Consider the following 16,506-nt stretch of genomic DNA (forward strand, 5'->3'; position numbering starts at 1 on the left):
CAAGAGACAAGCAGGCTGAGAGGTGCCAGGGTCAGGCACATAGGACAGAAGGGCACATGTCTGACCCATGCTTCTGGAGTCCACCTGTGCTTTTCCTCTCAGAGATGCTCACAACAGGGCGACAAGGAAGAGTTCAACACTAGCTAATACTGGCTCAGAGCACTTCACCCTAACCCACTTAGTCCTCAGAGGACAGTTTGTGCAGTTACCCTTCCAAGTGAGGGGAACAAAGCCTGAGAGGACACAAAGACAATGCCTTTAGCCTATACCTGCAGGTAACCTGTCTTCTCTACATAAGTGGAGCCAAGGGCTTGAGCATGCCTGCTCCAGCAGCCCCAGGAATCCTAAACTGCCATTAACAAGGATAAAGTGGATCCACTTATGCTGATGGGGAACAAATGCCTACTAACATCAGTGAGAGTCAAACACCAGGTGCCTGGCATCATGGGCCATGGGCTCCGTTTGCATAACACTGGCTGCAAGTGCAGAGCCTGAGTGTAGGATGGGAGCAGGGCATGAATCACTGAGGCATCCTTCCAGGTAAATAGTTGGCAAGAGGTTAACAGGGCTGAGTGAGTGAGGTGGCACAATTTCAGATAATTTTTACTTGATTCTTAGAAATTTTTGCCATTCTCATACTTTGAATATTAATAATGCGTATATGGCATTTCTACATTAACATAATGACAAAACAACAAAATGGATTTCATTTTCAGGAAAAACAAAGAGGGAACAAAGAAAAGGGAAGGAAACCAGTACATGAAGTTTCAAAAAAGATGGGCCTTTTGCCTACCCAGAGTTCACTGGGTATGGCAGGTTTCCAAGAAGATTCAGCCACTAAGGGACCAAATAAATACTCATGGGTCATGCTCCTTGACTGTTATCACTCAACCACCAGATGCCAAGTTGGGAACAAGATGTCAGAGGCAGAGAGAGCAGTGGCAACAGCAGCAGACACACCAGGGAATGTGCCCAGCAGCCACAGCTCAGCAGGAGGATTAGGACCAGAGAGAGGGCAGGTGGTGGGAACCCTCCAAACAACAAGTGTAGTGCTGACTTACAGATCAAGTCTCAGGAAACTCAGGGATAGAGCAAGTAGCCAGTCCTGCGTGCAGTCCTTCCCAGCAATGCCCACTGACCAAGAGGACTGCACAGCTCCCGCACCAGGCACTCCACATTCCTAGAAAAAGTGGTCTTCTAGAGACTACTGCTCATCTGCCCAGGCCCACACAGCAGCCCTGGGCACTCAGATTATATCACTCGGGAAGCTTTGTAGCCTTTAGTTTGTGCAAGTTCATGCTCTGATATTTGTCCAATGTTGAAATCACCTCATATATTTCTCCTATCATGTCCCCATTGTTAAACATCACATAACTACATAGACCAGACTGTCCAATGCTAACCCACTTTGGGGTTTGGCTTTCTACACCCAGACAAGCTAGCCCCTACCAACCTTGCCAGGCCCTCTCCTTCTGCCCTCAGCAATGGTCCAGCTCATGAGACTACTTATTCAGTTCTCTTCAAATGCTGAGCTAGAAAAAGTCTTCTCTTTCTCAGAGCTCTTTCTTTAGCCTCCTGCATTGAGCTCTTAACTCAGTGATTTTCAGTCTTCTTTTTTTTTTTTTGGTAATACTAGTGTTTGAACTCAGGACCTCAAGCTTGTTAGGCAGGTGCTCTACCACTTGAGCCATGTCTCCAGTCCAATCTTTCTTCATTTTAAATAAATTCATTTGAGGCTACAAATTTGTCTCTCATGACCACCTTAGTCAGATCCCAAGAGTTTCTAACACAATGTTTTCACTATCACTCCCTTCTAAATTATTAGTTTCCACTTTGAGAGCCTCTTTAGGCCGCTGGTTACTTGCAAGTGCCTTCTAAAGTTTCCAAACTAAGAGCACTTGGAGGAATCTTTTAGGGTAGTGATTGGATACATATTCTTTGAGAATGTTCCATCTTCATGGTGGCCTATTCCTTTCATTTAATCAATCTCAATGCACCAGGTGCAGCTCTGGACAGGGATGTTGCTGAACTTTCTTCCCATAGGCTAGGCCTGCCCCTGGGTGCCTCCACAAGGACTCCTGATTGTTACCTGAGCAGCAGCTCTTGACTGAGCCTTCAGCAGTGTGAATTCTGCCTTCCCTGAGCACCAGAAGGGCCTGCCTACCTGGACCCCACCTGACTCCTAGGCAGGTTCACAGGCAGCAATGCTCCAAAGGCTCAATCAGGGCCAACCCCTTCCTCTAAAAGACCTTTTATGAAATGATCTTGCCTAATCTATTATGAGCACTGGACATACCTGGTACCCATCCTTTCCCTCCTGACTCCATCACACTGGCCCTTGAACTTGGCTGGATCCACATCCAGTCATTTTATCACACGCCACCTCTCCGTTGCCAATTTCCAGATGCAAGGGATCCACACTGTCTGGTTTCTTCGAACAGCACACATCAATGGAACAAACAAACAAATCAATGGAACCCTCCCGCCTGACTTGCTGAGGCACCTGCATGCCTGAACTCTGATTGCAGTGCTGACAACAGCTATGCTGGCAAAAACCCAGCCAGGTGACCTCACCCACCACACCTCATAAAAAGCTGTGAAATATTTTACATTGGCTCTCACATTCACAGCCTACCAGCAAACAAATAGGATGTCACACCACATGCCACCAAGTCAGAGATAAAAGTAGAGTGGACATCAAGCAGAGAGACATGAAGACCAAAAAAGGCCTGAGAGGACTCTGGCATGGGTGCTTTGGCCTCTGATCCCTGTGTTCAGGCAGAGAAACTGCAATCCAGTCCACAGGCTGCTCCCTCCATAAACCCCTACAAGGGCTCCTGAGTCCAAGTGGTGACCCACAGGTGCCCTCACCATCACAACCCAGTGAACACTCTGGGTTGCTGGCAGGGGACAGAGGGCCAGGCTGACACTAGGTTACTTTAGAGTGGAATAAACGAACTATTCTTTCTCTTCATGTCCCCTTCCCTTTCCCAAAAGGAGCCCAACCATCCAAACTAGGTATGGCCCTCCTGAGCATCAAAATAATCCTCCAAAATGAAATGACTGAACAAGAGCTGCACAGTGTTTGAAGAAAGAGGAGAAGCACATTCCGAGATCTTCCTTCCACCTAGGGCAGCCTGCAGGGCAGCCCACATGCCCAGGACTCTTGTCACACTGCTGCCTCCCTTCCTTCATGGTAAGCCCCCTTTGTCATCAATTCCCCAACCCTGGCCTAGGGCTGGATGGCATGAGTGCCTAGAAAACACTTGTAGGTCCTGCTCTCAGAGTCTGAGCTCTTGCCACCAGGCAGTTAGCAGTCCTGTGCAGGTCTCAGGCCTGCTCACTGACACTGGGGGCTGGCTGGGCTCACGGAACACATGCAGCTCAGTCACTCTGCAACGACACTGCAGAGACATGCACACCAACTGCATAGCCACCAATGCCAGACTTAACTCCCTGCCACGGCCCGCCCACCATCCTCTTCCAAATAGATTCAGGGGACTTAAACCAAATGAGCATGGTGCAAGATTATGTTTCAGAAAACACAGAAAAATAAATCTGTATTTCTAGCCTCTTGCCCCCACACTTGCCTCACACACAGAGCCGGGAGGACCTCAATCAGGGAATGAGGCTTCAAATGACAGCCACAGTTGGTAGAAAAGCCCTTCCCTCTCCCTCTGGTATTCCCTGACATAAAATGAGGGGGTGCATGAGGATGATGAAGCTTTTTTGCCACTCTGATATCCCCAAATCTGCATTATCTCCAGTGAGAATCAGGGACTCCCTTTCTTCCTTCTTAACCATTGTCACCATGGCAAATCCCCCAGGTCACAGAAAGGGCCCTGGCACCCCAGCCAACACAATACCACTGTGCAGGTCTCCTGATGCCCCATGTCAGGACCTGGAAGAGATGACTCCATGGAGGGAACTAGTCAGGTGCACTGCAAATGGAACCATAGACCAAGGTACCTGGCCAGGCAAGCCCACTATGAACAGCTAGCTGGGACAAACACATTTGGGTCAAGGTAGTGGCCTCAGCCCACTCATCAAGGGATGGATTTCAGCAGCTGCATGACTAGAGAAGCCAAAGCAAGATGTTCTGGGGGAGAAGACAACACCCCTAAACCAAAATAAAAAGTCAGATAGATCCCTGAGAGACACTGTGGTGTGTAGGAGGAGAGGAAACAGGCAGACCTCCATCCCAGAAGAGGCTGACAGCCATGGGTCTGTGCCCACCATGGGGGTGGCTGTGTCTTCAGACAGCCCTAGGGACTCATTTTCTCAGCCAGCACTGACTGCCCACCTACTCCATCAACTCAGTGCCACAACTGTGCACATAACAAACTTTTCATGGCGTTTTAAAAAGTACTCACCTAAAACAGCATGGGCTCATTTTCCAAGAGCTGCTGTGGACAGGATCTAACATCTGTGAGGACCTACCATGTCGGTTGCTGGGCAATCTGGCCCCGACCTCTCCTATGATGAGGACGTAATAGAATGCCAATCTCACAGATGAGGACAGAAGATAAGTCAAGGTCTTGCCTGGACTGTGGAGTGGCTGAAGCAGTAAAAGCACCTGCCTAGCAAGCATTAGGCCCTGAGTTCAAACCCCAGGACCCAAAAAAAACAAGGTCTTGCTCAATATCGCACAGTAGGAGTCAACAAACACTAACACAATCAAACCCAGTGCCCAACCATTTCCTCCGCTATCTGTAGCTTCCCGGAGCTCAGGCTAAATAGGCTGAACAAGATGGGGAAACATGGCTTTCAAAACCAGAAATGGAGAGGTACAACCTGTTCCTGGAAATATCGGGACACAATCACTCACCAGACAAGGCTGTGTGAGCCCTCCTCAGCCTCATCAAAGACCCTTGTCTTGGTGACTGTACAGGCTCAGGTATTCCAGGTGCGAAGGCTGAGGAAGGAGGACACTGTGCCATATCTGGGTTGAACCCTTTCTATCTGTTCACTGTCCACTCAAGTAGGCTTCTCTCTGGGGCTGTCCTGTCCCAGCAAAGGGGTCAGTGTCTGCTCAGGGTTACATTTGGAAACCTGCAGCCAGCCGCTCCCTTCAGTCATTGCTGAGTACCCTGGAAGCTAGAGCAGCAGAACTGTGAAGCCGGGCAGGGCCCATGCCAGTCAGAGCCAGCAAAGGTCCCACCCAGCTCTCTAGCTGGCCACCAACATCCCTCAGTGACACTTAGCCATGGAAGCCTAAGAAGAGCCACATGTGCCCCAGCAGTATCCAAGCAGCCCTGCTCCTAGACTACGGCATGCATAGCATTGCGCTCCCCAGCCACACCCACCCAAATGGCAATTTGTAGACCTGAGTACCAAAGCCAGGACTGCAAAAGAAGCACCAGAATTGTTCAGGCCCACAATAATCTTATAACCAATGTCTTTCCCTGCTCTGGTTTAAATGTTTTTGTCCCCTCCAAAACAATTTACTTCCCAATGCAACGAAGTGAAAAGTCTGGCCTTCAAGAGGTGAGTCATATGGGCTCCACCATTATGAACGGGATTAGGACCTTACAAAAGAGTTTGGGAAGAGGGCGTTTGGTTTCTTTTTGCCCAGCAGCTTTCTGCCACATGAGGCAGACACACGCTCCCCCCCGGAAGACAAAATATTAAGGTGCTATCTTAGACGCAAGTAACAGCCCTCACAAGGTTCCTGCACCTTGATTTTGGACCTCCCAGCCTGCAGAACTATAAGAAATAAACTTCTGCTCTTTATAGATTACCCAGTCTCAGGTATTTTTATTGTTGCTGCAATTGTTTTAAGACAGGGTCTTACTATATAGCCCAGACTGACCTCAAATTCATGATCCTTCTGCCTCAGTCTCCCTAGTGCTGGGACTGCAGATGTATACCACCACACCACACCATAGCTTCTCAGACTTTTTTTTTTTTTTTTGGAGATACTAGAGTTTAAACACAGGACCTTGTGCTTACTAAGCAGGCACTCCTCAACCACCATGAGCCATGCTCCAGTCCTTTTTGCTTTTAATTATTTTTCAGTGTCTTGTGCTTTTTGTCCAGCCAGCACGGACCATGATCCTCCTACCTATACCTTCTGCATAGCTGGGATTTACAGGTGTGTGATACCAGGCTTGTTTTGTTGAGATGGGTTCTCACTAACTTTTTACTCAAGCTAGCCTCAAATCACGATCTTCCCCATCTCTGCCACCCATGTAGCTGGGACTACAGGTATAAGCCACTGTACCTAGTAGGCATTTTGTTATAGCAGTTCAAAGTGAACCTAAATACCCTCTAGCCCCACAAGAGTTAGCCTGTCTAAATAAAAGGTCCTTCAAATGGGCCACTGGTAAGTGGCCCATCAGGTACCAGAGAACCACCAAACTGCCTCACTGATGAGCTGTCCTCCACATCAGCACACAGATCCAGTCCAGGAGACCTAGATTGATCTTAGCCTGGCACTTACCAGGTTCCTTCATCCTGGTGCCCCCATGCCTTAGGAGATAATGAAAAGGTACATCAAGACAACTTTGGGCTCAACCCAGACAAGAAAAGTGTCACCCAGCAGTACTGAAACCTTGACCCTTCTTTCTCCTATGGAGGACCTTCCCCCATACTCTCCCCAGAGAATGACAGAGAAGCACCTCCCTAGTACCCACAGAACCCCTCTTTCCTGTCAAGGTCTCCCCACCTCTCTATCTTCACCTCAGCCTGTGCTGTCCCCTTCTCACAGGTGTGGAAAGGAAGCACAAGGGAATTGTTGTCTCACTGGCCTGAAAACTCAGTGGCCTTTCCTCACATAGTTTCTTAGGGCTACACCTGGGCACTGCCTCCAAGTTCAAATCAAATCATGGGGTTCCCTCCTGCTAGCCCAGAACAGGGTCCTGTAGCAACAAGGCTGAGATACTGGGATACAAGCAGCCAGAGACCTGCTGGCATCTTACCCAGACCAGTGATCCAAAAACAAGACTAAAATCACAATTCAAACTTTAAAACCGTGCGTGGGGCCAATGAGTGTGGTAGAAACTACATAGATGTAGGTACTTGTCCTAGCTCTGTCACCCTAAGAAGTGTGAGACCCCTACAAGTCCAGATGGCCTGTTTCACCACCTGTATTCAAACAAGCTTTCAAGTCTGCCTTCCTTCTTATCTAGAGGACAGAATCCCTGGGCAGCCAGGGCCCACTTAGAAGCCCTGGAGTTACTAAGCCACACAAAGTAGGAAGTAACTCGCAGCAGCTGTGCTCTAACCCCCACCATATCACCACCTCCCAGAACAGGATGTGAAAGCTCAGGTCAGCAAAGAGCACAGCTGCACACCTTCCTGAAATGACAAAGCAGGGAATAGACATCACAAGCAGGGAATCTCTGAGGACTACACAATTTTGGCAGTGTCCAGCCACAGCCGGGGCCATACTGGTTTGCAGCCCCTTTATGATGCAGCCCCCAGTCAAGCCCTGAGGCTCAGCTGGAGGGAGGTGCTCAGAACTTCCCGGAGCTGAGCCAAACCTGCTTGACAGCATCTCACAAATTCATGAATTCCAGACAGAAAGCACAGGCCAGCCTCCAAGGATTTCTCTCCTTGGGATGCAACAAAGCAGACCTCACTTCTGACCACAGGTTTCCGTAAGTGCTAAGAATTCAGTCCAGCTGGAGGGCTCTCTATTTTAACCAACATCCCAAATTAAGGGTGCCCAAATGTAACATCCTCCCCTGGGAGCCAACACAAGCTGACCATTAATCACCCGAAACCCAGGGGCAGAGCCAGGAGGGTGAGCTGGGCTTTGCTCAGGATAAATGCTCTCTCAGGCAGCCCTGCCCCACAAACTCACCCCTACCTCAGCCCAGGCACAGGATGCTTCAATTTGACATTTCTTCCACATCACAAGTAAGCACCCCAAAAGAAAGCCCTTCAAGTCAGCCACCCTACACTGCACAGGGGGGAAGGGAATTGGACTAGGTCTGCCCATGTGGGACCTTTTGACCAGGGCCAGCTGTGGAAGTCACCATGGATCTTGAAGAGGAGGGTGGGCAGAGAATCAGCATCTTTAGAAAGAGGCAAGGATTAAGCCAGCACAGGGAAGAGGAAGACTCAGGGCAATGGTCAAACCCTGCCCTCCTGCATCAGTCTGCAGAAACTTGAGCAAGCCAAGCCCAACAGTACCCAAGGCCTGCAGTACCCTACTGTGGGGTCAGGCATCACAAGCATTCCAGAAAGATGAGTTCCTGAAACCTATGGCAAACAACCTTAAGTTTTTATATTGAACAGACAGTTTGGGAGGTTGGGAGAGAAAATATTTGAGCCTCATACCCTGACTGGCACCTCCACCTGAGCTGCAACGTAGGAGAAAGAGGCAAGGCCTACCCACCTTCACGCAACACTCCAAGAACCTCCTAAGACTTGCCTGTGTCTCCTGGTCTCCTAACTCATCTTGCCCTGCCTTCAGCTCTGTCAACTTCCCCACTGTCTGGTCCATGTGGCCCAGGGGTGGGATCATGGCATTCATTTCATTGCCCTCATGCCCAGGCTAGTGAGCCAGAGGCAGATGATGAACAGATGACAAAACAGAGGTCAGCTCGTTTCTTTCTTCCCCCTCCCGCTGATACTGTGAGCTTGGTACTCTGAGGACGAAATGGCCCACTAAGTCCTTCAGCCACTTCCTGTTCACTACATCCCAAGCCCTTAACTAACTGTCCCTCATTCTAGCCCCATGTGTCCAGGTTTAACATAGACAAGCAGCTGCACAAGCAGACAAGGAGATGCTCATGGTCCCTGTTTCACTTCTCAGGGAGAACAATGTCAACAGGTTTGCCTTTATGTGCTGGATAATGCACCAGAACACTGGGAATGACATTTCAGAATTCACGTTGAAGTGTCCTCAGGCTAAGAGGGCAGTCAGTTGATAAAAGGACCCACACAAAAGCGAATAAACACTTACACACGCACAAAGAGACCCTTGCAAAAAGAGCGAAAGTCCTGGGTAGTCACTTGATATGCACCTGTTTTCACATTGTTTCTGAGAAGTGCTTTTTGTTCTGTTCATGGGGAGGAGAGATAGCACCATTCACACAGTTTTCACAGGCCCTACTGGTTATAAGAACAAAACTGCTTACGTGTAAATCTAAATTATCGACTTGCTAAAGGATTAACAGAGGTAGCTACCCAGCAGGACCAGCAAAGACCGCAGCCCAACCTGAACATTATACTTGGGCATGCTGGTCTAGGGAGAACAGGCCTGTTCCTGAATACCCAGCATGTCCCTGACAAGGAAGACAAGAGATTACCCCACCACTAGGATGAGGATAGCAAGCAGACTCCAGGACCTAAGGAAGCCAAGGAAAAGTCTATGCCCTCACCAGCACCGCCACCCTGCCAGTAATGGCTAAATGGCCCCCATTTACCCTAACTCAGAGGACAGGAGGATCCCAAACCATTCAGAGAGCCCTGGGCTAGACACCCATGCTTAGCTGCTGGCCAGGATACATAAGTACTCCCAAGGGCCTCCCTCATCCCCGAGGACCTGCCCTATTCTTCATCTTGTGTGCCTCCAGCTCACAGGTAGAGAAGGGATAAACTTAAAATCTTGGGTTCCATGTCCCCTGCCCTATCTGCCATGTAGTGACTATGTCCCAAAAGTAGACATTGTGGTGACTGATCTTAGCAGGACACACTTAGGACACAACTTCCCTGGTGGGTGGGGTGTAGGTGAGAGGCCTGAACCAGGGCCAGCTGCTGGAGAGAGCTACATATGGCCTACCACCCAGAGCCAGCCCAGAGAGACAACACACTGGCCATCACCCACCCACCCACAGAGCCCCCAGTTCTGGATGCTTTGAAGCCAAGCCTGCTAGTCAGAAGGCCTCTGCTCCTTTGATTCAATTCCAGGAATTCCCAAACAACAAATAAGCAGATCTTCCTCCTTTGCCCCAGTCTGTGCAAAACATGTGTCACTGTCTCTGTCTCTAAAGGTATGGATGTCAGCCACCCCAGGATCCCCAGGAACTCTAATGGTATTCCAGGGCTCTACTCAACAAGGAGACCAAGGGATGCCTGAGTCATTAGAGAAAAGATTCCGTTTAGACCCCTGGGGAGAGTGTGCCAACCATGCCCACACCCCTCCCAATGTGACTTCCTTCTGTCATACCAGGCCCAGCTCAACCCCAGCCCCAGGAACTGGCCAATACCATAGGAAAGACCTTCATCATCTTCCTGTAGGTCACACAGGTGGTAAGCCCATTTCTGCATCTCACTCCATTGCCCAGGCTAAAAGGGGTCCACAGTGGTCACCAAGGGAAGCCCCTGTCAGGTGAACCCCAGCCTTGTACTGCCATCAAAGCTGTGCTCAGCATCAGGGCCAATGCCCCTCACCTGATGCCCATGGAGTGTGTAGAGTAGCCGGCCCTCCATCAGGTCCAGGATCTTCAGGGTTGAGTCACTGGAGGCTGTGATCAGGTAGTTTCCAGATGGGTGGAAAGAGAGGGCATTCACTGCTGCACTGTGCACTGAAGGAAGGACATTAGTCAGGCACTGCCTGGAAGGCCCACAGAGCACAGCAATCAGAGTCAACAGTGTCTCGGCACAAATCTGACAGGACTGGGCCAGGATGGTCATTGCTCAGAAGAGTTGGGGGTGGGGGCCCAGATGAATTTCCTAGGATGGTGGCACGATCAAGAGTGGAAGAAGACTCATCTAGAGCCAAGGGCAGGCAGTGGAAAACACAAGGAGGAGGAAACAGATGTGTAAGCCAGAGAAAGAGAGTGATTCCTTCACACTATCTCATGACCCAGGAGTCAAGCTGGAGCAGAAGAGAGCACCCTAAAATTGTGTTGAATATGTTTTACATTCTGTTACTTTAGGGAAACCAAATGGAAAGCTTAAACCCTTGAAATACCAATACAATGCTGCTGTCCTATGGAAGAGGATGTTCTCACTCTTCAAGATTCAGCTACTCTAAATTCACAAAGGGACGGAGCAGATCCACAGCCAGTATGTGGATTTGCCCATCACAGACTCTTACTTAGCATCGCTGAAGACGAAAACCCCAGTGCCTTCGTATCCACTACCACAGACCTGGCGAGGAAAACCAGTAGGGCTGAGCTAACCATGACCCTGTCAAGTCAACGATGCCAGAAACATAAAGGCAAGCCCTCATCCTGGCACTGAGACACTGCAGAAACAACTGCTGGACCAGTAAACACACCCACCTGAAACAGCCCTCAGCAAAGCCCCTCAGATGTCAACCCAGCTGATATACTGATGTGCTGGGGAGTGTGGAGACATGTTCCCAGCATACCTAAGGGAGACAGCCAAAGCTTTACATAACACAATATTTATATCTGAGCACACACTCTAATGCCAGCAACTCCAAAAGGCAGCCTGGAGAGGAGCTGAGGGTCCTTACAGACCACTCCTAGAGGTAGAATACAGGGACCTCAAAGCTGTCACTGGGATGACAGCAACACCTGCCCCACTAAACTAAAAGCTGGCAGAGGAGCAGCCAGTGGCAGGAAAGTGGAGTAGGGGAGGGCATGCTCAGGGAGCTCTGGGCTTCCCTAGCACCACCAGGGCAGCAGAGTCAGTGTGTGGATACCACACTATGGCCTCCCACACGGTCAGACCCACCCACAGGACAGAATCTCCCTCAGAGGAACGACAACAGAAACCCCACTCCACTATAAGTGCCAGGAATATCCAGTATCTGGAGTCAGTTACTCCTGAAGAGGGCTCGGCCTACCATGTTAGGCTTTGGGGATGTCTGAGACACAATACCCAACCTACCTTTCCCTACTGTCCTACTTGTCACTGGCCACACCAGCATCAACTCTCACACCTCTCTGCAGCTGTAGAGGTGGTGGAGAAGGACCTATCTAGGAAGGCCTCATCTAAAGAACCATCCCTGCCCGATACTCCCACATGAGGGTTCAACTCCCCACAAGGGAGTAAGCCTTTGGTCACGATATCCTGAGAAATGACTCTCCAAGAACAATCCAAAGCTGTGGGCCCTCTTCTAGACTACATTGCTGACTTCATTTGAGGGCAGTGGCGAACTCCTGGCTATTACTCCCAAAGGGGAAGCTTCAATTCAGTGTTAAGAGATACACCAACAGTAAATTTCTTCAGGTCACCAGCAGCAGCTTGTGGACAACAGGGAACCTAAGGAAGACCTGAGTACTCATGATCCACTCTGCATACACTGCTCTGCACAGTGTAGAGGCCTTTGGTAAACCTGAGCCTGAGAGGTTCCAAACCAGCCAAAGGGCCCAGAGAAAGCCCAGGTACCCAAGTTAGGAGGGACCTTTATTTGGGCAGAATGTGCCAGGGCTGAGCTCCATCTCCACATCCTGGCACAAAGAGGTCAGCTCACTTCCAAGTGTCTAGCATGACTTCTCATGATGGCTACTGGTACTACCAATGACATGGTGGCTTGAAGTTTCCAAGAGACTTTGTACTCATACCTGAAGTGCAGTCATACTAGCAACAAGGATACCTGAAATATTCTTGTTTGCAAACACCATGAAATGCTCACTTCCGGATGGTTAAAAAAAAAAAAAAAATCAGGTGAGTTGGCCAGAGCAGGTGGGATAGCACACTGCTCCTGATCAATACTTTCAGTCTCAAAACACCAAGTAAAAGGTGTAGGCCTACCTTGCTAGCTGTACAACCACTTAAAAACCCACCTTGATGGGTCTATGGTTTTAGTTCAGTGACAGAACATATGCTTAGCATGTGTGAGGCCCAGCATTCAATCCACAGTATAGCATTAAAAAAACAACAAACAGCTGGCAGACTGGCTCAAGTGGCACAGCACCTGCCCTGCAAGTGTGAGGCCCTGAGTGTAAATCCCAGTACCACAAAAAACCCTATGTGACTATACCTTGAGTAGAATAGGGGTACAGGGGCACTCTTAGGGACCCACATGAGGGCTCACAGTGCCCTAAGCAGTGACTGCCCAGGAACAATCCATTTTCCATCAAGCTTTGAGCTTGAAAACTCAGAACTCAGATTTCTAACTCAAGCTTCTGGAAAAGGCCAGGCCGAGCCTACTGAAGACCAGCCAAGGAAACTGTCTCTCAGGAACCCATACAGCATGACCATGGGGAGGATGGATACACACTATGATATCATATTAGCCAAACTGTCTCAGAATAAAACACTAGAGTCATCATGATGCAAGGAGCCAGTGTGGGAATGGTGAGCAGAATGCCAGACTCAGAGACCCGGAGCTGGAAGCTGGTATGGACCTCATGCCTGAGGCCCTGAGCTAGAAGACTGGTGTGGTGGCTCATGTCTGTAATCCCAGTTACTCAGGAGACAGAGGCAGGAGGATCTCAGTTCCAGGCCAGCCTAGGCAAAGTTATCAAGACCTTACCTCAAAAACAAAATACAAACAAAAGGGCTGGGAGTGTGGTTCAAGTGGTAGAGTGTTTGCCTAGCATGAGAGGCCCTGGGTTCAATCTCCAGTACCACGAAGAGGAAAAGGAAAAAAAAACCAAAGAGGTCCTGAGCTAGAGACCCAGATTCAGGGCCTCCCACTTGCATGACCATGGGCAAGTCTCACACTCCCCCACTGGTGAAGTGCGGTGTGGCCCTGCCTTGCTGGCTACCCAGGCCTAGCACTGGAGCATGGACCTACACGTGACTGAAAACCATAAAACACACTCTGAGCCTGGGACAGGGCTGTAGCTCAGATGTTTGAACAGTCTTAACGTGGGCTCAGAGCATATGGAGCCAACTAACCCACCTCCATGGGAACTGGCACTCCCAGGGCTCCACCAGCCCATCAACTCCTCACTGAATTGGGAAATCAGAACTACTCCTCTCAGAAATAGGCCAGAGCCAAGAAACTCCCTGCTCAGGAGGACTGTCATCCAGCCTTAGATTAACGGTGCCAGTTATGTGCTGTAGCCCAAAACCCCAAGACAGCTTTGACTCCAACAACCCAATCCAGGATAGAAGTGCCCTCCACAGAGCATGGTCATGAAAAGGCTGGGTGTACACTACAATATCACTAACCAAATTCTCTCAGAGAAATCCATCGGTCTCACGTGCCAGAATGTCACTGGACATCACCGTGTCCATGAAAACTTTTCCCTGCCGCAGTGCCAAGGGCCCTTCTTAGGGAACTAGACATCCTACTACCCCTGTGTGGGGTGGTAGTCTCTCAAGTAGTAGGGTTTTAGCCACTCTGGGAGCTCTCTAGACTTAAGCAGACCTGAGCAGGGTCCTCCATAAGTGAACAGAGTGAGAGGAAAGGGGCATTCCCCCGCCACCCACCCAATGAGCTCAGATACAGTCAGTTCACTAAGCTCCTGAAGGTGAGCCCTGAAGTGAGGAGATGAGTTTCCTCTCTTGTGAACCCCCATCAAGTGCAACAGCTTTAGGCAGAGAGCTTGAGGAAAACCCCGCTGCATTAATGGGGTGTGCAAAATCCCTCCAAGGCTCTGGTATGTATCAGGGCAGCTAGAAAAAAGACACTGCAGACTCACTGAGGAGTTCCATCCCAACAGGCAAGGACAATAGCAAAAGCAGACTGGAAGCTCTCAGAAAAGCCAGTTGGCTGCCTGCATTAAGTCCACTCAGGACTCAGCCCTATGCTCACCTGGGTCTGCCAACACTCAACTCCACTCCTGTCCACCACCAAGAATACTGGGCCACCTCCCCAGCACCAACCATCCTCCTCACTCGCTCTGTATTATTTCATCTCCTGACCAACCTCCTCTCTATGAGACCCCTTCTCCTCCTGCTAGTTCCACCTTCCATTAGTCCTCTCATGCTGGGAGATAGGGCTCAAGCCCTGGCTGCTTTGTGGGCTTCTTCTCCCATTGTAGGGACCCAGAATGTGGTCATAGACCTTCTCACATCCCATATCCCAGTGCCCAGCTCCCCCTCTACCCCCTCAGTGTCAGCCTCCCTTAGACCTGACTCATCCCACTCCAATGTCAGCCCCCAAGTCAACACTGGGCATGGACAGAAACCAGGGAACACCAGCAACCCACCCAAGTGAAATCTTCACCACTACTGACCACCCAAATGTCTCTCATCCTTTTACTCCTTGAATGACAGGCCCATTCCCAGTACTGCCAGTCACCACAGTCTTTGGGAACCTGGGCCAGAAATGGCATTCAAGGCTCTGCCCAATGGGTACCTGCTGCTGAACTCCAAGAACACCAAGTCAAGGCTCCCGATCAGAGATGGGCCTGGACTCTCCAAGTCAACTACAGATTCTCTCCTCCCAGTGTCAGGACTCACATGGCACAAACCACACACTGAGCCTGTATTGTGATCCTAACATGGCTTCTCCCATGAGATCCTCACCTCATGAGGGAGGCCCTGTCATCATTCCCTTTACAGAAAGGCTCCTGGCCTCTGAACTACCTCATCACCTTCCAGACCCATCTCTCAACCTGTCCAAGCCCTCCTGCTTGGCACCTGCCCACCTTTACTAGTCAATGTACAGACATGGCTAATCCCAAATCCTAGCCCTTAACTCAGGCCTGACCAGGGCAGAAAAAAAGACACTGAAATAGAAAGCCTGAAGAAGGGGAGGGACCACACCTCTCCAAGTGGAGGTGTACTCCAAGTGGAAGGCAGCCCCCATTGCAGCCCCCATTGCTGTTCTGTTTTAGAAGCCTCTGAGAGAGCAAGAATAAGTTTGTATAGGAAGACTTGGTTCTTATGGCTAGGCCCTGCCACCTGGTGGTGGTGGAGGGAACTACAGAGTTTGACCAACCTGGCTGGCCTCACTGGGAGACCAGAGTCCTGGACACCAGGAAGAAGGATGGCAGCAGCAGCAGCACTGTCATCCTTAACACTGTATCTTGCTCTCACTTTGTACCAGCTATTCTCTCGGTACTTGACAAGCTGACTCATAAACCCTCAACACCACTGTGACACAGGCCTTATCATCATCCCAGGAGCTCCAGGAAGCCAAGTGACAACGCCACACAACCAGCAATGCTGAACACGTGCTGCTCTGGGCCAGGATCTTCCCCATTCTTGAGAGGACTGTTCACACAATTATTCCAATAACATGCCCCTCTCAAACATCTGCAAAGCAATGAGGAGGCACTCATAAAATGTCAGGGGAGAGCTCTGGAGCCCAAGACTCACACCTCTGTCAACTCCCCACTGCCATTCCTTCCAAAATCTACAATTAAATCAGGAGGCATAGCCTGGGCCTAGCTTCTGAGCCTGACCCCTAGCTGAGTCAACCCTCTATGTGGCTAATGGCTCCCCATCTGTGAAGGGTAATGCAAGACTAGAAGTGGCACCAACACTGACCTCTATGGAAAGCCCAGATCCCTCGGCCCTGGAGCCTCCAGCATGGGGAGCAGGGAGTGGCACAGGCAGCCCCTGTGAAGTGGCTCTTAAGAACAGTCCTAGCAGAGGTGCACTGAAGACTCCCCAGCTGTAGTGAGGCTCTGCCCTCTCACAGCTGAGCACCGAAGGGCTTGCGGTAAGTTAGGTAGCACCATGCTCCACCCCCTAGCCAACACTCCAAGCAAGGACAGTCACATCATAGTCTACTCA

General features: G+C 50.1%; 1 protein-coding gene across 4 annotated transcripts in view; it reads right to left on the minus strand.

Annotated features, from left to right (window-relative positions):
* Poc1a (POC1 centriolar protein A) overlaps nt 1-16,506 on the minus strand; it is a 71,555-nt gene that overhangs the window by 46,460 nt on the left and 8,589 nt on the right. For all 4 annotated transcript variants that reach the window (XM_020162154.2, XM_074058885.1, XM_074058884.1 and 1 more), the window contains one exon: nt 10,345-10,478. In XM_020162154.2, the coding sequence (XP_020017743.1) occupies nt 10,345-10,478 (134 nt within the window). The remainder of the gene's footprint in view (nt 1-10,344; nt 10,479-16,506) is intronic.

This window comes from Castor canadensis, chromosome 17, assembly GCF_047511655.1.
Source record: "Castor canadensis chromosome 17, mCasCan1.hap1v2, whole genome shotgun sequence".
Classification (NCBI taxonomy): domain Eukaryota; kingdom Metazoa; phylum Chordata; class Mammalia; order Rodentia; family Castoridae; genus Castor; species Castor canadensis.